Source organism: Lissotriton vulgaris, chromosome 10 (genome assembly GCF_964263255.1).
Source record: "Lissotriton vulgaris chromosome 10, aLisVul1.2, whole genome shotgun sequence".
Classification (NCBI taxonomy): domain Eukaryota; kingdom Metazoa; phylum Chordata; class Amphibia; order Caudata; family Salamandridae; genus Lissotriton; species Lissotriton vulgaris.
In genome coordinates, this window is record NC_141698.1 from 717,566,129 (window position 1) to 717,590,172 (window position 24,044).

Genomic DNA, 24,044 nt, shown 5'->3' on the forward strand with positions numbered 1-24,044 from the left:
TCCCGGCGCCGCACGACCTCGCTGGATCCGGCTCCGGATCTGGGACCTCGCCGGTCGACCTTACGACCTCGCCGGCGCCGTCCCTTCAGGTGTCGTCCCCGGCAGCCGATGTGGTTGCTGCCCCCAATGTTTCCTACGATCCTACTCAGGAGTCGGAGGGGCGCCGCTGGGCGCCGATTCCGTCGGCCTTTGGAGACTTCTATCTCCACGAGGAGGCCCTGGCTGCTAATCCTGGTCTCCAGGAGCCAGGTGACGAGGAGCAATGGGAGGGGTCCGAGGACCCTCTGGCACGTGATTGCCAGTCACATCAGGACTGGACATATGAGCTTGGGGAGGCCAGTGGTATTGACACCTCGCCTGACACTGGATTTACGTCGCCCCCGACTGTGGCTTCGGAGGCGGGTTCTGCTTACTGCGTAGTGTTGACGAAGGCAGCTAAGGCCTTAAACCTTCAGCTCCCCGTCGCGGCCGTGAGGACTAATCTCCTCACTGAGGTCCTCAAACAGCAGTCCGGCTCCGCGGAGCCCCTCCTGCCGTTCAATGAGGCCTTGTGTGACGTTCTTCTGGGCACTTGGTCCAAGCCCGCCACAGGCCCCCCTGTGGACAGGAACGTGGCCAGACGCTACCGCCCGGCACCGGGCGACCCATGCTTTTTGTCCACCCATCCCACCCCCGAGAGCCTGGTCATCCAGGCCTCTAACTCCCAAACCGCATTCCCGTCGGCCCCGCCCGACAGGGAATCCAAGAGATATGAGCAGTTCGGGAAGAAGGTCTTCTCGTCTGTGAGCCTAGGGCTACGGTCTGTGAACACCAACTGTCTCTTGGGCCGCTACACCCACACTCTGTGGGACACGGTTGCGGAGGTGCTGCCACAATGCCCTGAGGAGGTCAGGGCTAAACTCAGCCAAACCCTTGCGGACGGCCGAGATGCGGCACGCTTCTCTATCCGGTGTGGGCTGGATACCACGGACTCACTGGGCAGGGCGATGGCAACGACGGTGGCGGTTCGACGCCACGCCTGGTTGAGGTCCGCCAACTTCTCGGCCGATGTCCAGGCCACCCTCCTGGACATGCCGTTTGATGGCCGTCGCCTCTTCGGCGACAAGGCAGACCATGCGCTGGAACGTTTCAAGGACTCCAGGGCCACGGCCAAGTCCTTGGGCCTTACGGCCCCACGCCAGCAATCGGGTGCCTTTCGCTCCTTTCGTGGCCACGGAAGGGGCGCCCCACCACGGACCGTCAGCCACGCACCGCAGAATGTTCAGCAACGCGGTGGCGGACGTGGGAACCGCCGTGGCAGTGGTCGGGGCCAGCGGCGAGGCCAGTCCACACCTCCCTCAGCAGCCCCCGCCTCAAAACCTTCCTAGTCCGAGTTTTCAGGCCCATGTGACGCCTGTGGGAGGCAGGGTTCGCCATCACCTCTCCCACTGGCATACAGTCACTTCGGACAGGTGGGTGCTGCAAATTGTCCGAAGGGGTTTCTCCCTCCCCTTCGAGTCTTCCCCTCCATCCATGCCACCTCAATACCACCGTGTGTCGGGGGATCACTTGCAACTTCTGCAAGAGGAGGTTTCGGCCCTCTTGGCCAAGAGGGCCATCGAGCGCGTTCCTGGGCCAGAAGTAGGACGTGGTTGTTACTCCCACTACTTTCTGGTACCCAAGAAGGGCAAAGGGGGCCTACGCCCTATCTTGGATCTGCGGAACGTCAACGGCTTCCTCCGGACGGAGAAGTTCAAGATGCTCACTTTGGCTCAGGTCCTGGCTGCCCTGGACCCAGGAGACTGGATGGTAGCGTTGGACTTGCAGGACGCCTATTTCCACATCCCCGTCCTGCCGGCCCACCGGCGTTACCTACGGTTCATGGTAGGCCAAGAGCACTTTCAGTTTACCGTGCTCCCCTTCGGCCTTGCCAGCGCCCCACGGGTGTTCACGAAGGTGATGGCGGTGGTCGCAGCCCATCTGCGCAGGCAGGGGGTATCCGTCTTCCCCTACCTCGACGACTGGTTGTTGAAGGCGGGCTCGCCCCAGACAGTCGTCGGCCACCTCCAGACTACGGCCGACCTCCTGCACTTGCTGGGGTTCTCCATCAATGTGCCGAAGTCACACCTGTGTCCCTCTCAGAAGCTCCTCTTCATCGGAGCGGTTCTCGACTCGGCGCAGTTTCGGGTTTACCCACCCGAGCAGCGGGTTCGGGATATTCAGGCTCTGGTTCCCATCTTCCAGCCGTTATCCCGAGTCTCGGTCAGGTTGACGCTGCGGCTTCTGGGACTGATGGCCTCCTGCACCCTTCTGGTGCGTCACGCCAGGTGGCGGATGCGGGCTCTGCAGTGGGACCTGAAGTTTCAGTGGGCCCAGCATCAGGGCAACCTGTCCGATCATGTCCTGATCTCAGAGGGCACTGCGAAACAACTGCAGTGGTGGCTCACGGACCGCGACTGGGTCAGTGGCAAACCCCGCTCCCTACCCCAACCGGAGCACGTAGTTGTGACGGACGCGTACCTCCAAGGTTGGGGAGGCCACATGGGAGAGGCGGAGATCAGAGGCCTCTGGTCTCCGGCGGAGTCCCGGCTCCATATCAACCTTCTGGAGCTGCGGGCGATTCGTCTAGCACTGAAGGCATTCCTCCCCTCTGTCCGAGGGAGCGTAGTGCAAGTGTTCACCGACAACACCACCGCCATGTGGTACTGCAACAAACAAGGCGGGGTGGGGTCGTGGACCCTCTGCCAGGAGGCTCTGCGCCTCTGGCAGTGGCTGGAACATCAGGGCGTGACCCTGGTGGTTCAACACCTGGCAGGCTCTCTGAATGCCAGGGCGGACGAACTCAGCCGCCGGTGCATGATGGATCACGAATGGCGTCTGAACTCGGACGTGGCGCAAGGTCTCTTTCGACAGTGGGGAGAGCCTTGGTTAGATCTATTCGCCACAGAAGAGAACGCGCAATGTCAGCAGTTCTGCGCGTTGGAGTTTCCAAGGCGGCACTCGCTCGGAGACGCTTTTCGTCGCGAGTGGAGCTGCGGTCTGTTGTACGCCTTTCCGCCTATACCACTTCTGCCCAGAGTGCTGAAGAAGATCAGGCACGACCGGGCCCAGGTCGTCCTTGTGGCTCCGGACTGGGCACGAAGATACTGGTATCCCGAGCTACTCAGCATGTCAGTCGATCCCCTATTCGTCTGCCTCTTCGGGAGGACCTTCTGTCGCAGCAGCAGGGGACGGTCCTGCACCCGAACCTGTCCAGTCTCCACCTACAAGCTTGGAGATTGAGCGGCGGCAGTTGAGGCCATTTGACTTGCCTCCCGAAGTCTGTGATATCATTCTGGCAGCCAGGCGTCCCTCCACAAAGTCGGTATACGCCTGCCGGTGGAACAGATTTGTGGCATGGTGCACAGCAAAGGCTGTGGATCCTCTCTCTGCACCCCTTTCGGAAGTGCTGCTCTTTCTTCTTTCCCTTGCCCAGCAGGGCTCTGCTCTGGGCACTCTTAAAGGGTACCTTTCTGCTCTATCAGCCTTCTTGAGGCTACCAGATCAGCCTTCTTTATTCAAGTCCCCTATTGTGAGTAGATTTCTGAAGGGCATCACGCACATGTTCCCTCCTGTTCCCTTCGTGATGCCCCAGTGGGACTTGAATCTGGTTCTCACCTATCTGATATGTGCTCCCTTTGAGCCGCTTCATAACTGCCCTCTTCGTCTCCTTACTCTAAAGACGGCCTTCCTGGTTGCCATCACCTCTGCCAGGAGGGTGAGTGAGCTCCAGGCTCTTTCTTCTTCTCCACCTTTCCTGTCTGTTCATCCTGATAAGGTGGTGTTACGTACACGACCTTCCTTTCTGCCCAAGGTTGTCACGGCCTTCCACATCGGGCAGTCCATCACTTTGCCCACCTTCTTTCTGCCTCCGCATCCCTCGAAAGAGGAGGAGAGGCTCCACCGTCTGGATCCAAAACGTGCGCTCTCCTACTACCTAGATCGCACACGCCAATTCCGGGTGGATGACCAACTCTTCGTTGGTTACGTGGGCGCGAAGAAGGGAAAGGCTGTGCACAAGAGGACCATCTCTAGGTGGATCATCTTGTGTATCCAAGCATGTTACTCCATGGCGAGGAAGGAGCCCCCGGCTGGATTGCGGGCTCACTCCACTCGGGCCACGGCAACGACAACTGCCCTGGGCCGCGGTGTCCCCCTGCAGGACATTTGCCAGGCAGCTACGTGGGCCTCACTGCACACGCTCGCAAGACACTACTGCCTGGACAGTCAAGTCCGGAGGGATGGCTTCTTTGGCCGTTCCGTCCTCCTGGACTTTCTGGTGTGATATTGATTCGCAGACCCACCACCGGGGTTGGTATTGCTGGGGTATCTATTCTAAGGTAAGGAATCTATCACTAACGTGTCTCTTTCAGATGCACAAGTTACTACTTGTGTAACGATATATCTGTAAGAGACATTAGTTAGTGATAGATTCCTTACCGCCCACCCATCCTCCCCGTTCTGCGAACCGATATCTAGGGTTAAGGTCATCCCCTTTCAGGGCCCTAGTTTCATGGCACCAGTGTTGGTTCTATCATGGCTCTGCGTATCTGGCGCGGAAAAGCTGTGTTATCAGAACTGACGTCAGCGCGCATGGGCGCCGTCTAAGTACTCCGACGACGTCATCCCGGCGCTCACGCCGACGACGGACACGGAGCCGCAGACGACGCCTACCGGCGCGCAGGGGTATTGCTACGCAAAAGTTTCCGGATCCAGTCTGACGCCTGGGGATATTCTAAGGTAAGGAATCTATCACTAACTAATGTCTCTTACAGATATATCGTTACACAAGTAGTAACTTGTGCACCAGTGTTCTTTTGCGCAGACATGCATGGCTACTGATTTCAGGGTTCAAACCAGAGGTTCAGACTACCATACTAAACCAACCCTTTGACCAGGAACATTTATTTGGGCTTACTGTAGATTCATCTTTAAAAAAGATGAAAAAAGATACAGATACTGCCAAATCAATGGGAGCTTTGCAATTGCAAGCTCCCAGAAGATCCTTTAGTCGCTCCTCCAATAGGGGCGCCTCTAGAGGCTTTAACACACCCACTCAGACCTCCTCTACCAGAGGTTATTACAGAGGAGGCTACAGGGGCAATAACAGCAAAGGTAGAGGCAAAACTACCAATACTCGCACTGCCTCCACCTCCAAACAATGACCTCCAGCCACTCCCCCCGGAACATTATATTCCGGTCGGGGGAAGATTGATTCAGTTCCTTCCCAGCTCGTACACCATTACCACAGACAGGTGGGTGAGACAAATCATCCAATCTGGTTATTGCCTCGAGCTCACTTCAGCTCCCCCAGACATACCACCCAAACAGCGTCCAATGTCAACAGAGCATTTAACACTTCTAAAACAAGAGGGGCTTTCCCTCCTACAAAAACATGCAATTGAATCAGTTCCCCTGCACCATCAAAACACAGGGGCTTACTCCCTGTATTTTCTGATTCCAAAGAAGGATCAAACCCTGAGACCATCTTGGACCTCAGCCCATTAAACCTATACATACAATCAGACCGTTTTCTTATGGTCACTCTTCAACCGGTCCTTCCTCTACTCATACAAGGCGATTTCCTTGCCACTTTAGATCTCAAGGACGCCTACTTCCCCATTCCCATTTACCCTGCTCACAGGAAATATCTTTGATTTGTAGTGGAAGGTCAGCATTACCAGTTCAAGGTTCTCCCATTCAGTCACCACAGCACCCAGAGTATTCACAAAATGTCTAGCAGTGGTAGCAGCCAACTTAAGAAGACGACAAATTCACATCTTCCCATACTTGGATGACTAGCTCTCAAAAGCCAAGTCGCATACCCAGTGTGTAAATCACACACACACACCACAATCCAACTTCACGACTTAGAGTTTACAATAAACCTTGCAAAATCTCACCTCCAACTGTCCCACATCTAACGATATCTAGGTGCCACAATAGACACCTCCAAAAGGCATTGCATATCCCAAACCAGTCAGGATAGCAAGTATGCAGGCCCTTATAACAAAATTCCAACTGCATACTCACTTCCAGCTCGAGTGTTTATGCAACTAATAGGGATGATGGCCTCTTGCATGAGGTACTTTGAATATGCAAGACTCCAGATGCGCCTCTTGCAGGAATGCTTAGCACGTCAGTGGAACCAAGCTCAAGGTCAGCTAACAGATGTGGTGTTGGTGGACGGCCGCACACATTGCTCTCTGCTGTGGTGGAACACCCAAAACCTTTCCAAAGAGCGACCGTTCCTAGAGCCGGTTCCACAAATTGTGCCAACAGCAGACGCATCGCTCACTGGCTGGGGAGCTCATCTACTACATCCCACCAGAATGTCTGACAAAATATCGAAAACAAAAATATCGATATACAAAAATATCGGAACAAAAATATCGAAGTCAAAAATATAGGAATCCTATCCCTAACAAGGTAAGTACAAATATATCGAATATAGAATGACAAAAATATCGTTTTTTGTAAAATATAGTTTTTTTAAATATAATAAAAAAGTAATATTAACAAAATAATACTTATAAATGTAATAAACATATTTAAAATTGTACTATAATATTTAAAATTAATACATAATGTAATACAAATTAATATTAATAAATATATAATACATAATATATTTTTCATTAATAATAACTCTAAATTAATTAATGTCAAAACTTAAAAACAAATACAAATGTAATAAATTACTAATACATTTATTTACATAAAATATTCACATAAATAACAATGAATAACAAAATAATACTAATACAAAAGCTAAATACATTTTAGATAGCGTATGAGTAAAAATTACTATTCCCACTCCAGAGAGTGCGACAGTAGGGAAAGTGTTGGATAGCGTAGCAGTAACAATTACTATTCCCACTCCAGAGAGTGCAACAGTAGGGAAAGTGTTGGATAGCGTAGGGTTAAAAATTACTATTCCAACTCCAGAGAGTGCAACAGTAGGGAAAGTGTTGGATAGCGTAAGGGTAACTATTACTATTCCTACTCCAGAGAGTGCAACAGTAGGGAAAGTTTTGGATAGCGTAGGGGTAAAAATTACTATTCCCACTCCAGAGAGTGCAACAGTAGGGAAAGTGTTGGTTAGCGTCAGGGTAACAATTACTATTCCCACTCCAGAGAGAGCAACAGTAGGGAAAGTGTTGGATAGCGTAGGATTAAAAATTACTATTCCAACTCCAGAGAGTGCAACAGTAGGGAAAGTGTTGGATAGCGTAGGGTTAAAAAATACTATTCCAACTCCAGAGAGCGCAACAGTAGGGAACGTGTTGGATAGCGTAGGGGTAACAATTACTATTCCAACTCCAGAGAGTGCAACAGTAGGGAAAGTGTTGGATAGCATAGGGGTAAAAATTACTATTTCCACTCCAGAGAGAGCAACAGTAGGGAAAGTGTTGGATAGCGTAGGATTAAAAATTACTATTCCAACTCCAGAGAGCGCAACAGTAGGGAACGTGTTGGATAGCGTAGGGGTAACAATTACTATTCCAACTCCAGAGAGTGCAACAGTAGGGAAAGTGTTGGTTAGCGTCAGGGTAACAATGACTATTCCCACTCCAGAGAGTGCAACAGTAGGGAAAGTGTTGGATAGCGTAGGGGTTTAAATTACATACTTATAAATTACATCTATCAATTAATTAATTATTTAAAATTAATTACCAATTAATTAAATTTATTTACCAATTAATAAAAATAAATGTATGCTTCCTACTAATTAATAATTAATTCTACATAATGAAATTACTTCCCACCCTATTCCCCTATAAACCCATAACCCGCTAAAGAACATATTTATCAATTAATTAAAAATAAATACCAAAATAATTAAATATAATTACCAATTATTTTTAATTAATGTATGATTCCTCCTAATTAATAATTATTTAAACATTATTACATTACTGCCCACCCTAGTCCCCTATAAACCCATAACCCGCTACAGAACATATTTATCAATTAATCAATTAATCAAAATTAATTAAATTAATTCTCAATTAATTAATTAATAATTCCTACTAATTAATAATTAATTAAACATAATTAAATTACTTCCCACCCTATTCCCCTATAAACCCATAACCCGCTACAGAACATATTTATCAATTAATCAATTAATTAAAATTAATTAAAATGTAATTCTCAATTAATTAATTCCTACTAATTATTAATTAATTTAACATAATTAAATTACTTCCCTCCCTATAAACCCAGAACCCGCTACAGTACTAAAAGACAATATTTCATTAAATTACATTAAAAATAAATAATAAAACATAATAAATACAATATAATATAATATACACAAAATTTATTTAAAAATCGATATTAGTAACATCGAAATTATTTATTTCGATATTATTGACATCGATATTTAAAACTTCGAAATTAATAATATCATACTAATATCGATATTAAGACTGTCGATATTACTTACCTTCTATATTATGTCCCATCGATATTTAAACTTCGATATAATTGTATATCGAAATTTAAAACTCGATATTTTGTCTGTGTACCTCCCACCATACAGGGCAAATGGACACCTCAGCAAAAGCTACTCCACATCAGTCATTCGGAGCTACTAGCAATCTTTCTGGCATAAAAATCATTCCAGAAACACTTATCGGGCAAAACGGTCTTAGTTCGGACGGACAATATAGCAGCAATGTATTATCTACAAAAACAAGGGGGGACGCACTCTCTGCAGCTCTCTCAACTAGCACAGAGCATATGGAGATGGGCTATTCCTCAAAACATATTCCATTTAGCTCAACATCTTCCAGGAATACAGAATCAGATGGCAGATCTGTTAAGTCGTCAGACACAACAGATTCACGAGTGGGAACTTCATCTACAAGTCCTTCAACTGTTTTTCCAAATTTGGTAGAAGCACGGGATAGATCTCTTTGCCACACATTCAAACGCAAAATCGCCCAAGCTTCGCCACCAGATATCCACACCCATTGTCAAAAGGCAATGCAATATGGATGAATAGGTCAGACAGATTTGCGTATGTTTTTCCGCCTGTCCCACTCATTCCATTAGTGCTACGCAAGCTACAACAACAGTCACTAACACGGTTCCTCATTGCTCTAATATGGGCCGGACAGCCATGGACAGCTATGGTACACAACATTGCTGGAACTATCAGTAGTCCTGCACCAAAACTACACCTTTCCCCACAACTCTTAACACAGAACCATGGAGAGATCAGACATCCAGATCCAGCACAGCTCAACCTAGCGATCTGGCTCCCGAAGTCCTAGAATTTGGTTACCTCAATTGTCCACCTGATTGTATGAACGTTATCAAAGAGGCTTGGGGTCTCACCACTAGAGCCTGCTATGCAGCCAAGTGGAAAATATTTGTGATATGCTGTACCAATAACACAATCCATCTTCTAGATGCGTCCATTCAACACATCATATGTTACCTGCTGCATCTTCAAACATGTGATCTAGCATACACATCAGTTATATTACATCTCGCTGCCATAGCAGCTTACCTGCTATTAAAGCATTTATGGAAGGCCTCCAAAGAATAATTCCTCCCAGGCTACCACCCTCTCCAGTGTGGAATCTGAACATCGTCCTCACTAGGTTAATGGGTCCTCCATTCGAACCTCTACATAAATGTGAGCTACAATTTCTTACATGGAAAGTCGCTTTTCTTGTAGCCATCACAACTCTCAGAAGAGTCAGTGAGCTACTGGCACTAATTATTGAAGAACCATTTTTACAACTCCATCCCTTCCTAAAGTTATTTCTCCCTTCCATCTCAACTAATCTGTACAGTTGCCAGTCTTCTTATCGCAACGACAAACAGGAGCAGAAAGAGCTCTTCATACACTAGACGTAAAAAGGGCACTTCTTTACTATATTGACAGAACAAAACCTTTTCGCAAAACAAAACAGCTTTTTGTTTCCTTTTCACCACCACATAAAGGCAATCCCATATCAAAGTCTGGAATTGCAAGGTGCATTGTCAAATGTATACAAATTTGCTATACAAAGAAAAACTTACACTTTCTATTCCCCATAAAGCCCATTCTACCCGCTAAATAGGGGCTTCCATGGCATTTTTAGGGAACATTCCCTAAGATGATATCTGCAAAGCAGCTACATGATCTACACCGCAAACATTCTCAAAACATTTTTGTGTAGATGTGCAAGCAAAAGAACAAGCTAGTGTGGGCCAGGCTGTACTCAAAACACTATTTCAGACTACTGCAATAGATACTGGTGGTCGCCGCTAAGTGACAGTACTGCTATGCAATCTATGCATAGTGTGTGATCTGCAGCTCCTATGCCTCGAACATAAAATGTTACTTACTAGTATGTGTCTGTTCTTGGCAAGTAGAGCAGCAGATTCGCACACGCCCACTCACCTCCGCGGCTACCTTTTTATCTGTTCCAGTATATCTTAATTAGATATAACATACATGGACATCTTTCGGTTTCTCTAAAAACTCCATAATTTCCCTTCTTGGCGAAAAAACAATCTGAAGATGGAGTCGATGCCCATGCTCACTATTGTCCAGAAGAGGAGTCCCCTATCTCGTGACTTCCAAAGACTTGTTCCAAGACAATAACAAACAGCAAACATCCGGGCCCAACACCAGATGGCGATCTATGCATAGTGTGTGAATCTGCAGCTCTACATGCCAAGAACAGATGCATACTGGTAAGTAGCATTTTACTTTTTTGCTGCAGTGTGTGGCTATCAGGACCCCTAGCTTTGCTTACCATGGGCCTTTCTGACTAGCAGCTAGGCTATGCCCAACTTCCTTGCTTGCGTAGGATTTGTCGCTTGTCTTCTTCGGAAATCCACAAATGTTCTTGTGTGTGCGATCCCTCCTTTTAAGCTCTGTGGCTATTTTGCATGATTTGCTTTGTTTGCTTTTGGTGGGTGTAAGGGTGATGATCCTTTAACCACAGGGGTACGAAGGATATTGTTAAGTCTTCTGTTCCTTTATCTGTTTCTCTCAGATCTGAAGAGCCTCCAGACTTCTCTTCGCCAGCAAGTATCTACCCCCACACACAGACTGGGTCATAGTCCCAACCCCGTATTTATTAACATGGGGAAAATTGGAACTTGCATGCCTGTTCTACTGGTGTGGTCATACCACCTACCCATCTCTATAAATTTATTTTGCGATAGGATGCCCAAGATCTCTACCTCGCCCCCAGTTGGGCTCAGAAGTGTTCTAAAGTGACTCCGGTGAGGCTCAATCATGGCCTGAAAAATAACAGTCTGATCTTGGATCACAATGTAAATGAAACCAGCACTCAACTGAACAGCTGGCTAGGAGAAGCTCTTGACCAGATTGCCCCTCTGATCAAACTAGCAGCTTGGAGACAAAAGCCCTCAGCAGGGTTGTTTAACCACATCGATGCTAGGCATTTTCCCCTGCTGTGCTGGGGAAGATCCAAAATAATGGTTTCATGACGAGCTCAGCTAGTCATCAGTGTACCAGCAGTACACTGCATGACGAGCTGAGCTCGTCATGAGTGTCGAAGGTGTTAACGATTTATTAACTCTTTGTTTCTAAAAATAATTGTAAGTGGCTTGAGCGCATTTGGCATAAAAAGTTTGACCCTTGTTATTATGGTGGATTATAAGACGATGTTAAAATAATACCATCAGCTTATTTCTCAATCCTAGCGAAAATACTATTCACAGAAGTTCTTAGCTACTTACCACCCTTTGCTTGAAATATTTCAGATTGTAAAAACCCTCACGTCATTATCTTCTATCACACCTTCTCTGCTCTCCGAGATAGTTGCCATGCACTAGATTTATTGTTTGCTGAAAAAGTAGAGAATATAGAAACCTCCTATCCTATAGAAGCTAGGTGCCTTCCACAGTTGGAGATGTGGTTTGACCCGTCAACCAGTAGAGTCGACCAACAATCGCCTTAGGAATTGACTTCCCTCTGCTCCATCGTCAAATCTGGCTCTCCTGTGGATTTAATTTCTCCCACCATCTTGGAACCAGGCTGCAAGATTATTGTTCCTTCAGCGTCTTTGGCTTAATGACTCCCAGTTTGGCTTTAGGAAACACAATTGGACAGAAAGTGCCCTAATATCAGCAATCGACTGTTATACGCACAGTGGATGAAGGACAAGGGGTGGTGCTGATACTCCTGGATCTGTCAGCTACATTTCATACCATCTTGACTACACTGCTGCTGGACAGACTCCAAGGTCCTGGCATCTCTCATCAAGCATTAGCCCTCCTGTCCCCTTTCCTCCGGGAAAGATCCCAAAGGGTGAATTTACAGCACTTTCAGTCATAGGCCTTTTTCTTACCTTGTGAAGTGCAGCAGCTCATCGTTGAACCCTACGCTTTGCAAACTTTATGTGGCACCCTTAGTGGCTGTTATCCATTCCTTTGGATTAGAGGTAGTGTTGTATGCAGACGACACTCAGATCATGGTGTCAATCCCCAAGGGCTCATGCTCTATAGCAGAGAGCCTCTTTGTCTGCATGTCTAAAGTGGCAGAATAGATGTCCTGTAACTATTTGAAACTCAATGGAGACAAGACGGAAATTATGATATTCGGCCCAGGGACATCACGTTGGAATAGTAACTGCTGGCCACATTCCTTAGAAATCTGTCCTACTCCGGGTAAGAAGGCTAAGAGCCTTAGAGTATTGATGGACACTGAACTTAAATTTAATGTCAATGAACCATACTATTTCCACCTTCACCTGATTAAAAAGATGCTAAAGTAAATCTTTCCACTTATACAGCCACCAGCACATAAGCAGGTAGCCCTTGCCCTAGTAATGTCCAGACTTGAATACTGTAACTCGCTGTACCTGGATTCGAACAAGAACATGCAGAATAAACTCCAGGTGGTGCTAAATGCATTGGCGAGACTTGTTCTGGACATTCCCAGAAGGCAGTCTGCTGGCAATGGACTAGAAACCCTGCATTGTCTGCCTATTAATAAGCGCATTAGCTGTAAATCTTTCTGCATGGTACATAAGGCGATTCATCTTCCATATCCTACAAGTTTAAAAACCATGTTCTACGGCCACGCGCAAACTCTGGAATTTCCTTCCTCTAAATATAAGGGCAATCCCTCCGCTCCTGCCCTTTAGGAAGGCTCTTAAGACATGGCTATTCTACGTATAATGCTCCTTCTGGAGCTAGGATTACTAGTAAGCCTCTACCGGGGAGTGATCTACAGTGTCTTCATGCCCTTTTTAAATTTCAAATCAAATGAATCTCTGTCCTCTGGTTGTGCTCCCCAACAAAGGAAACAACCATGGTGGTTCCCTTCTTTAAACCCGCCCCCCCCCCCCAAAAAAAAAACACTATTGGATCCACCAAAGCCCCAAAATTGCTGGCCCATATCACAGTTGTCTTTTTTTGGTAAGCTAATAGAAGAGCACATAAATAGACAACTTTCTGGAGATAATAAGCTTCTACATAAAACTCAATCAGGATTCCGCCCTTCTTATAGCACTAAGTCAGCCTTGCTGCTTGCCTTTGAATCTGCAAGGTAGGTTATCGATGAAGGCAATACTTCGGCCATTCTTCTGCCCGGCCTCAGCGCTGCATTTGATACTGTATCCCACAATATTTTGGTCAAGTGGGTCGAACAGTGCCATTAGTAGCAAATCGCTGCATTGGTTGATTTCATTTCTGCACAGACACACTTTTCAGGTGTCACAAAAACCATTTCAGTCATCAGCTCGCTAAGAACCTGGGCATTTGGTTTGATAATCTCTCCTTTGATACCCAGATCAATGCCCTTGCAGGAAAGTGTTTTGGGATGCTAAAATCTTTGAAAGAAATTCTTCACCTCCTTCCTGATTCCACCCAGAAAGCCGTAGTCCAAGCTTTGGTTATATCCAGATTTGACTACTGCAGTGTTCTTTACCTGGGTGTTACCCAATCGTGATTGAATAGGCTCCAACAGACGCAGAATGATGCAGCTCGGAGACCAGTCTCTATTAGTGCCACATTCAAGAAATTACACTAGCTGCTGTTGAAACAGAGAATCTCTTTCAAGGCTCTGTTATTGCTACAAGGCTCTTACCTGCCAAGGTCCTGCCTACTTACAATCTATAGTGACTCCCTATGCTCCAGCTAGAAATCTTAGGTCGTTCCTAGATTTTAAAAAGTCAGAATTGTTGGTTTTTCTTTTACTCAACTGACTCATAAAATCTGGAACTCATTAACTTCGGAACTTCAGTTTGCCCCCTCCGAAATGATTTGTATAAAAACATTGAAAACATGGATTTTTGGATCCAGTTAAACTTTTCTAGTTTGTTTGCAACTCTTCTTTTGTAATCATCTTCCTAGCGTTGGGACACTTCGTTAGAAGTAGCCATGCGCTTAACATGCGCCATTATTTTTCTTACTGATCTAAAATGATCCTAAGACTCCAGAATTTCAGGTGTCTTATGATAACAGAAAAGATCTCCAAAATGATAGTTTTAAGGAGCCATTTGAATATTGCACTCCTCAGCCAACATGAAGAATGACCTGATGATGGCCACCCATTTGGGTTAGGGTCTGTGTGTCCTGAATAAGAAAACTATTTGGCTACAAAAGGAAAATTAATAAAAATAAGGAATACTGCTTTTGAGCCTATTACAAGGAATGTCACATTTTGTGTCTGTCGTCCAAACAGTATCCAACTGGCTTACTTCACCTGTTTGACAATTGGGTATCCTGTGTTTTGGGTATCCTGTGTTTATTTGTTTCCGGTCCAGGCCAGAGTAACTCACAAACTCTCTGAGCTCCTCAACTCCTATAATCAGTGGCAGTTACCTTAGATTCTATTGTTAGTCCCCTTCGAGCCCTTTGCTATTTTAAAGGATGTGGTTGGTTTCATCTGGCAGTTGGATATGGCAGACATTTCCCACCTTCGTTGCATTTCACCTCAACAAGAACTTACTCTTGTAATTTGTACTGCCCCCACTTTCATTCTTGGCTGTATACTACACATTTGAGCAATCTGTCACTCAGTAATTTTCTCTAGATAGAGCCTCAGCTGTACATCCTTCAGACTTTTGGAGGCAGGGCGCCACTTGGTCTTTTTATGGGATAATTTCTAGATAGAGTGGGCACTTTATCTTTCACTTTCATAATTTGCATCAGAGGGATCCTCTGTTCTGTGACTGAGGATACGCCACCTGTACCAAGACTGCTTAATTGTGTTACATGTGCCTCTCTGAATGGTATACAAGGCTATTTTGGTTATATTCTGCAGACAATTTGCTCTTGCGTTTTTCTTCTGAAATGATGCACAGTTTGGCCCTGTGGTTCTGAGAAATAAATTGCTTACTCCTAAACTGCTTTATGTGGTCTTCTCCATCTCCATTTGTATTCTGTTTGTTGTGAAGTCTACCTACATATTGAGAAACGTGAGGGCTATGATGTACAAGTAGAATAAAGTTACCTTCATAGTGAATATTACTTAAAGTGGGTATCCTCTCTCCCGCTACCAGCACAGTCTCGCCAAATTTTTTCATATCGACTGCTCAAAAGCAGAATGGTTAATTCTTTGGTACAGAAGAAAACTGGTGAGGATGCATACCTGTGCAGTAAAAAAGTGCACAGCCTCATATGATGCACTCTTTTTTTAATTTTTTTATCTGTCACCATGAAGATAATTTTGCCCTTTGAGTGGACCTCAAAAGAGTGGTAGAAGTAGACCTGTGCAAATTGATTTTATGAAGCATTGTGCACCTATTTCCGATATTAAGCAGTTTGCTCCCAGTGCGAATGTTTTAATATTAACACGCTTGGTACACATGGTCAAGGCTGAAATCTGCAAAAGATGTGTGTTCTTTTATATTTTACAGGAACAAAGCACTACTCCTTATGTTGGCGTCTATACAGGCTGGGAAGTGCTATGAAACACATTCCGATATGGCATACTCATTAATTTTATTCCACATCCTGTAAACAAATAGTTCTGCTACTGAGACATGCTATATATCAAAACTTCATACGGTTATATTTGTATCCATCGCTTACATGTCAAGAGTATACAAATCATGAATATCTGACTAGCTGAGCCCTTCACACTTTGTCTGTTTGGCTGACACCCATTCCAAGACTGGTGTGCAAAATCTTGCTTGACATTGGAGTGAAGGTTACTAATCTTGCCCCCATAGTATCAAGGCAACTGCCTACCATTCCTGTGGTGCCAGCCATGAGGGTAATGTCTAAATGACATCTGTGTTATCACAGTTTCGTTTGAAGTAATTTTGTTCCATCCACTTGGCTACATTTGACATACATCCATTGAATTTTTCTTGGACCGCTGGAACATAATCAAAGATGGAGATAACTATTTGAGTTTCAGTTTAGGAAAACATTGTAAATTCAAAGGAATGGACAAGGAAAGCTTCTGGAGTAAGGTAAATGTTAAACAGAGTAGAGCAGAGTGCAGAGTTTTGAGGTACTCCGTAGGTAATGGCTTTATCGACAATTATAAAAGAGGAAAAAGATGTAGATTGGGTCCTGGCTGATGGAGAGTAGAACCATTTAAGAGTTGAAAGACCGATCCCTATATGATGGAAGTTGGAGATTAGCACAGAGTGAGAAACCATATTGATGGCTGCAGAACATCACCTTTTTAATAGTCTCCGTACGAAAAGCAGAGATTAAGTTAGATCCGGTTCATTTTTAGGTCGAGGACCGAAGGCTGGCTTGCCAGCCGGAAGTCGGAGATTTAATGTCTTTCAGTAGGGTGCTTAAACCCGCCTCTCTCCTCCATTGGCTGGCTTACTAAACGGAGCCCAGCCATTGGAGGAGAGAGGCCTCACTCGAAAGAAGCTCCGTCTCTTTCGGATTCGGGGGCGTGTTCGTTCTGTTCCTTCCACTTTTTAGCCACGCCCCTTTTTTAGAACGCCGAACACGCCCCTGAATCTGAAAATGTTCGGAAGCTTGCGTCTGCCATTTCGGACGTGTCCCCGGGATCCGCGATTTTGCGGTGAGTGCTGTGCCCCCCTTCCCCAAAGATGAGCGGTTGTGCCCGGCCTCCGCCGTGGCTTCGTCCGTCATGGGGGAGAGCAGCTCCCGGGGACAAGGGGAGTGGGCATTTAGTAATGTCTGCCCAGAGAAATTTGTAGGCGCTGGCTGCGACCCGGTCCAACTCTGGCACCAGGGTCGCCGCTGCTGCTGGACGCGTGGGTGCTTGTCCTGCGTGGTATCTGGGTGGGGAGGCTAGTGAGTCTTCTTTGCCTCTCTCCTCTATTGGGATTGACTGCCGGTAGCTCCCTCCACGCAGGGGGATGCGGCCCCCAACTGGGACGCGGCCCTCACCAGCAGGTCACTTCCAGGGTCCTGGCCCCCAAGCCTGCCCTCACCTACCTCTCGGGGTGAGGCACGGGGTTGTACTCGGAGGAGTGGACGGAGCATGACGGGACTGTTGCAGGGGGGAGGGGGGCACACCAGTTGCGGGCTCCCCCACATCCCAGTCTTACCTGACTGGTCCACGGCACCTTCCCCGCTGTACAGCTTTCCCCGCTGCTCGTGGCACCTCAGCCTCTCAACCACTCCATGACAACTTCCCGGTCTGTGCGCATGGCGATGTGTGTGGGGGGGGGGGGGGAGAGGGGGTCGGAGGGTGCGCTTCTTTATCCCTGTTCCTTCCAGGCACGCTACCCCTGCCTTTGCTGTGCGGTTGGGCAGGCAGCGGAGGTTTGTTCAATTACGTTTATTTCAGGTCCGGCCGCCAGCATATCATCCGACAACCCCGTGTCAAATGCCCATGGTGAGTTGCTTGGGTCTCACGTGTTTTTGTCTAGAAGAGCGATGAGAACTCTGATAGATTCACCCTTTGTGCTCTGCATAGGTGACTGGGAAGTTTATAACTGTCACGGTACAAACTAGGAGGCCAACGATTGGACAACGGTCATGGCGGGTATTTATGCGTAGCGCTGCCCTTAGCCGGTTTTGGACGGTTAGGGAAATGTACTTATTCTTATATGCATAGGCGCTATGAGACCGCGCTGAAAAGTAAAGGCCACGATACATGACTAGGTAATGCCTCGAGCACGGTATTTATTTATCAATAGGTCCAGTTTTGTATTTGGGATGCGTGCTAGGAAAAAGGGAGCGCTTTCAATTGGAAGTCGTGTTTAACGTTAAGTATGAAAGCGCGCTCACAACCGAGCACTTATAAGAGAAATAATTTTTGGCTTATGCCTCTTACACAATCTGCATGCGCCTGGGCAAATCCCTTATTCTCCCCGTGCCTGACAAAAATTAATGTGTGTCCACTGTAACTTAACTGGTGCTATTTAAAGTGCTCTGATCCCTGTTTCGGATCGTAGTTAGTTGGTGAGGCCACTGAATTATTACAAGTTGGGGAGACTATGTAAAAGGAACCACATTTCATGGTGTACAGAAATAAGCCGTTTCGACACAAACTTTAGCAGTGATAAGTTGAGAAAGGGATTCTGTGTTCGGGGAAGTGGTTTGCAGGATCCACGTGTTTATTGGTACCTAACTAAGATGCACTAGAAACGGGATAATATTTGAAGGTGTCTGCATAGCCAGGAGTGGTAAGCTAATATTTGTGATGGTTGAGCTAAAATGATCAAGATGTCAATCATTTTACTACAGTCGATGTAAGAGCTTTAAGATCTCTGAAAGTAAGTTCTCATTTCATATAGTAATAATTGAAGCAACAAACTACAGGAAAAACATGCATGATATATTTACACATATAGAAATGTGAGAATACTTTTGTGTTGGGGCCTCGAATTGGATAGCACCCAGTCGTTGCCATTTTATGCTTGTCCTCGAGGATGGAATGGTACCGGGTGGATTTGGTACTGCGACAAAACATTAATTAGGGACCGGGTGAACAGCTTTGCCACGGTCTGGCTCTGTGTGTGGCTCTGTTTGTGTGTGTGTGTGGCTCTGTTTATATGTGTGTGTAGCTCTGTGTGTGGCTCTGTGTGTAACTATAAGTGTTTCGGTAAATCTGTGTGTGTGTGTGTGGCTCTGTGTATGCTCCTCTGTGTGTGTAGGTATGTGTATGTGTGTGTGTCTCTGCGTGTGTGTCTCTGCGTGTGTGTCTCTGCGTGTGTGTCTGCGTGTGTGTCTCTGCGTGTGTATGTCTGTGTCTGTGTGTGTGTGGCTGTGTGTGTGTGTGTGTGTGTGTGTGTGGCTGTGTGTGTGTGTGTGTGGCTGTGTGTGTGTGTGTGTGTGTACCTGTGTGTGTAGCTTTGTGTGTGTCACTGTGTGTATGTGGCTGTGGCTCTGTGTAGATAGCGTTTATTGTAGGTGGCTCTATATGTGGATGCCTCTGTCTGTGTGAGTATGGCTCTGTGTAGGTAGCTCTGTGAATGCTCTATGTAGGTAGCTTTGTGTGGGTAGCTCTGTCGATGTAAATGCAATAAGTAATGCATTTGCAAACAATAAACATCTTAGCATTGTAAATGACAATGCCATTTCTTTAACGATTAAGCTATTGCCTATGTAAATGACAAGGCCATTTATTTAATTAAAAAAAAATGCAATGCCAATAGCTCTACCTCTAATAATGCCGAGACCATTGCATTGTAAATGCTTGTTTCCCATGTGTGCCAGTACAGAGGGTGGGAATAGGGGCAGCAAACAGGAAGAGAAAGAAAGAGGAACTGCAAAAAAAGTCAGACAAGGTGAGTAGAGATGGTTAAGATGACATATGTGAGATCATTTTATTTTAAAACAGGGTAAAGAATATGCCCAATAAGATGTGTAAGGGATGAAATGGTCTGGAAGAGGCCCAAGGCCTACAGGACAGCTGTACGGAATACAGAGTCTTGGAACCGAGTTTTATCTAAATGATTATTGAGATTGCCACTTGTAGTGAAGTTGTCCACTTTTAAGCAGAAGGATAAGAAATCATTTGTAGAAGTGCTAAAATTTGCATAGAGCCTGGAGGACAATAAATAAGACCACTGGAAAGGGACACGATAAGGCTGAATTTAACAGTGAACCGAAGAATTTCCCCTTGAAAAACACACAGGCTGTTAATAAATTTGCAGGAGAAAATTGAAGTGTAAATGATGGCAAGTCCATCATCAGGTTTGAAGTGACGATCAATGAGCAGCATGAAATAGACACACGGAACTGCTAGCTCAGATCAGAGCTATTGTGCCATGCTTTAGACTGAAAAAGTGTTATTTTGATGAGTAGGAATGACATGGCAAATATCCAGAGAATGTTTGGAAAGAGATCTAAAACGTATTAAGAATTATTTGACCTGTAGACAGGGTGATGAATAAGTGAATGACTTGACTGGGTATGATGGAAGAGCTGGATTGAGGTTGCTTCAGGAAGGAATAGGGATAAGAAAATCAAATGTAGAGCAAATGTAGTGAGCAGTAGAATTGAGAAAAACACAGTTTGGAGCAGGCTTTATGTGTGTAGTTCAAGGAGCTTACTGCTGCTGCAGAGTAGATCACAAAAGGCTGGTATATACATTTAACATATTTCTTGGTTCTAGTATTTTATATGTAGCTCATGCCTCCTGATTGTGTTCTTGTAAACCATTTGATTACATATGCATAGCGTGTACACTCTTTCAATGCTGTTTCAAGCTTCAGTAGTACAGCATTGAGAAACCAATTTCTTAGTAATCAAGACAAAGAATGTGATTCTTTTGAAGTCCTTGTTTTCTTGCATTGCTTTGGTACATACATTTGCTGACATTTCAACCTGTGGGCACTTACTGTTAACACATTTTTTATTTTAATGCACATACATTTGAATGTTTATTTCCAGTGTAAATGTTTTGTGATCAGTGTTATAAAAGCAATAGCGTTGTGGGTTTAATACATTTGTTTTATCTTGTAAATTTGCAATAATTTCTTGCTTACTTTTCCCTCTTTTAATGAACTTTTTATCTCTCTTTAGTACAACACGTTGCACCAGCCAAGAGAAATAATTAAAAGTAGGAGTCTGGATAGAAAATTACAAGACCCATTAGTTGTGACAAAGTGGAGGCATAGCACATATGTTTTGGATACAAATGACAAGGTATGAATAATATTTCTGTAAAGGTTGATTAGAATTCTGACTTTGAGAAAATCTTATTATTTTACTTGAAATCAAAGTAGAATATTTTTACCATTATTTAGGGAATGAGGAGGATCACTGAAGTTTCCCCCAACCCAAGTAAAGCATGAGGTTGTATTATTGCAGGAAGTTTACTATTGGGCTGTTTAAACACGTGAAATTAGTACAATATTGTGTAAACCCTTCACTGTTAATGGATATATTTGAATTATATGGGTTTTTATAGTGTTAGAACGTTTGGAATAAGTATAGTTATTTTGAAATAGGCTGACTTTTGTATGAGAATGATACAAGTAACACAATTTTGTTGACTTGAATGAAAATGTCACTAGTATATTGCTTACCCACTATTTATAGTTCTTCATAAATCAGCTTTAATGTTGCTGGCTTGCTAGTTAACGGTTTAGCACCTGTTGAACTAAATCTATTGAGAAATGGGGTGCCACTAAGGCAGGTTTGTGAGCAGAGCGGACCACTTATAGTCTGTAAAACTACACACCAGAAAGATTCTTCTTTTCAGTGGAAAGGTGTACTTGGTAACACAATGCAGTAAAGCTGAATGTGTTTGTGTCCTGAACTTTAAGGTTATTGACCTGTACTGGGCCTTATATGCTGTTAGTGTGAAAACTAGATATAACCTCATATCGTTCCTCTGTACTGTGGTGGGAATCCTTTCAATGCAGACTCTTGATTAAAAAAATTCTAATGCTCGTTTTCAGATCGGGCAAACTAGTATTATCCTAATAAAGTTATTGTTCTTCTAAAAGTGTTCTCTTTCTTCATTTTTGTAACTAAATAAATAAACCTGTATTTTTATTCTTCACTCTTCTGTACATTTTGATAGTACTTGACTAGAAATTAAGAAATCATTATCACTGAGAGGGAAGGTCATACAATCTTATGTAAAGACTTCACTTTTGCACATTTTTCTATGTTAAATGTTCAGTTAAAATTGACTTAATCCCAGTTGCTTTTTATTTAGCTGTAAATCAATTCTAGTTATCTACTATTGCTAAACATGATAACAGTAGAATAAATTAACTGAATTAGAGTTTTAATTTTACAGTTTTCCACCAAGCACTTGCGGAATTCCTTTGCTTCGCCTAACCCTGGGTGTTTGCCTCCTACATACCCAGAACAAGTTAGTATCCCAAACATGATTCTTACTGTTGATATTACAACACCAACAATATGTTATAATTATAATCAAAACTATTATGTAAAGCAACCATTTTCATGATACCCACCTCCTAATCTTATGAGACCGTCTACAAACGTTTCTCCTTGAGATGGTAAATACGGAAAATAATAATGGACAGGTGTGTGACTGGGATATTTTGAGAAATGAATTGTCCATCATGTATCAAGACACTAAACTACTGTTTTGTTGTACATCTTAGTGGACATCATTGTGGAATATGGTATATTGTAAAATGTAAATGTTCTAGACCATGAGAGAATCTGATCTAGCCTCTATTTAATACAACCTCTATTTACTACAATATATTACAAATCTTAACAGTTGAGTCCCCCACAACAGCTGCAGCTGATCCCTCCCTGTAGAGTTATGTTTAGCTATAGCAAGTTCTATGCTTTCTTTAACTGAATCTTATTTTTTAACATTTAGGAGTGAATCATGGGATGGATAGAAATATAAAACCTAACCAATTCACAAGTGTAGGCCCACATGTTTAAAATTCATAACAAGAAGTACATAGCTATTTTAAAATGTATGCATGTTGCCTATTTTCAACCCATAAGTTTTTGAGTACAGAGTTCATTATTTAATTTAACATCTATGTATCATTCTGTTCTACTGATGATAAGGAGAGTTAATGAAAGAACATGAAGGTTGCTGGTTATGACCCACTATCTCTCTGACAGTGAGTGCTTTACCTCAAAGTCCTTAATAATTACTGTTGTCTGATAATTGGCTGGAGAAGCCAACTGCTACTGATTTATGATTAACAACCTTCCCTGGTGGTTTTGCTAGCGATCTGGTGAGGGAAACCTTCGGCATGAATGAATGAATACCTTCTTCTATAGCGCATGGCTACTCTTGAGCATCCCAGCGCTGTAAGACAAAGGAAAATAAAGACACTATTGGAAAAGGTGTGTCTTTAAGCGCTTCCTGAAAGCAAGGTGGTTTCTGTCCAGTCCAAGATGTTGGTTACTGAAAAAGTGATTCCTTTATTCTGCCCTTATATATCTTTCCCAAAACAAATCACAATTATTATTATAATTTAGCCAATGTTTCATCTTTTTCTGAAAATGAATACAGCGGAACTGCCTAATGCACCTATCCCCTGCAGTGTTGCTGCCCTTCTTAGTGCCAATTGAGGATTTGGAGTTCTAGGGGGTAGTCTTGAGGTTCTGATGATGCTGGAGATAGTTTTTCTATTACAAGGGTTTGTTTGGATTTTGCAGTCTAGTTTAGTTTTAGGGTGCACACCTCTGGAGTTTTTTTTTTTTTGCTCTGTGAGGAAAGACAAGTGATTCTGAGCTACCTACAAGCAAGCACATTTTTCTGAGCCAAAGAAAATGCCCTCTATGCACTCCAAACCCAAAAGGCATTTTTAAAGGTGTCTTTTAAGCCTAGTCCGTAAAACTGGGGAGTCCGCTATTCCAGTAGCCTTCTTCTGTAGGTTTTCACAAAATCAACACGCATAGCCGAGTTGTAAAATAGAAGGGAAGTAGGTGTATCAAAACGGAGAATTTCCACTAGAGGATAAAGGCCAATTCTTTTACTGCGTCAGCCCACAACACATATCACGGTCTATTCAATTGCAGCAGAGATTGATATGAGAAAAGAACTTTTCTCATTGGCAGAAGTTTGGTTTTGATGTAAAACGTGAGAAAATAAGACCATGGTGTTCATTGTATTTAAGGGAACCTCTTCTCAACAATAAAACCGGTTAGTAAGCTGCCACAATGTGGCACAAGGATGACCAAATGACAGAATA

At 44.4% G+C, this 24,044-nt stretch overlaps 1 protein-coding gene across 4 annotated transcripts in view; it reads left to right on the forward strand.

The window, feature by feature from the left end:
* The window catches only part of ARHGAP12 (Rho GTPase activating protein 12), a 315,652-nt gene that overhangs the window by 275,188 nt on the left and 16,420 nt on the right, over positions 1–24,044 (forward strand). For 2 of the 4 annotated variants that reach the window (XM_086941553.1, XM_086941551.1), the window contains 2 exons: positions 20,920–21,042; positions 22,148–22,222. In XM_086941553.1, coding sequence (XP_086797679.1) covers positions 20,920–21,042; positions 22,148–22,222 — 198 coding nt within the window. The remainder of the gene's footprint in view (positions 1–20,919; positions 21,043–22,147; positions 22,223–24,044) is intronic. The other 2 variants (XM_086941552.1, XM_086941554.1) reach the window with 1 other exon arrangement.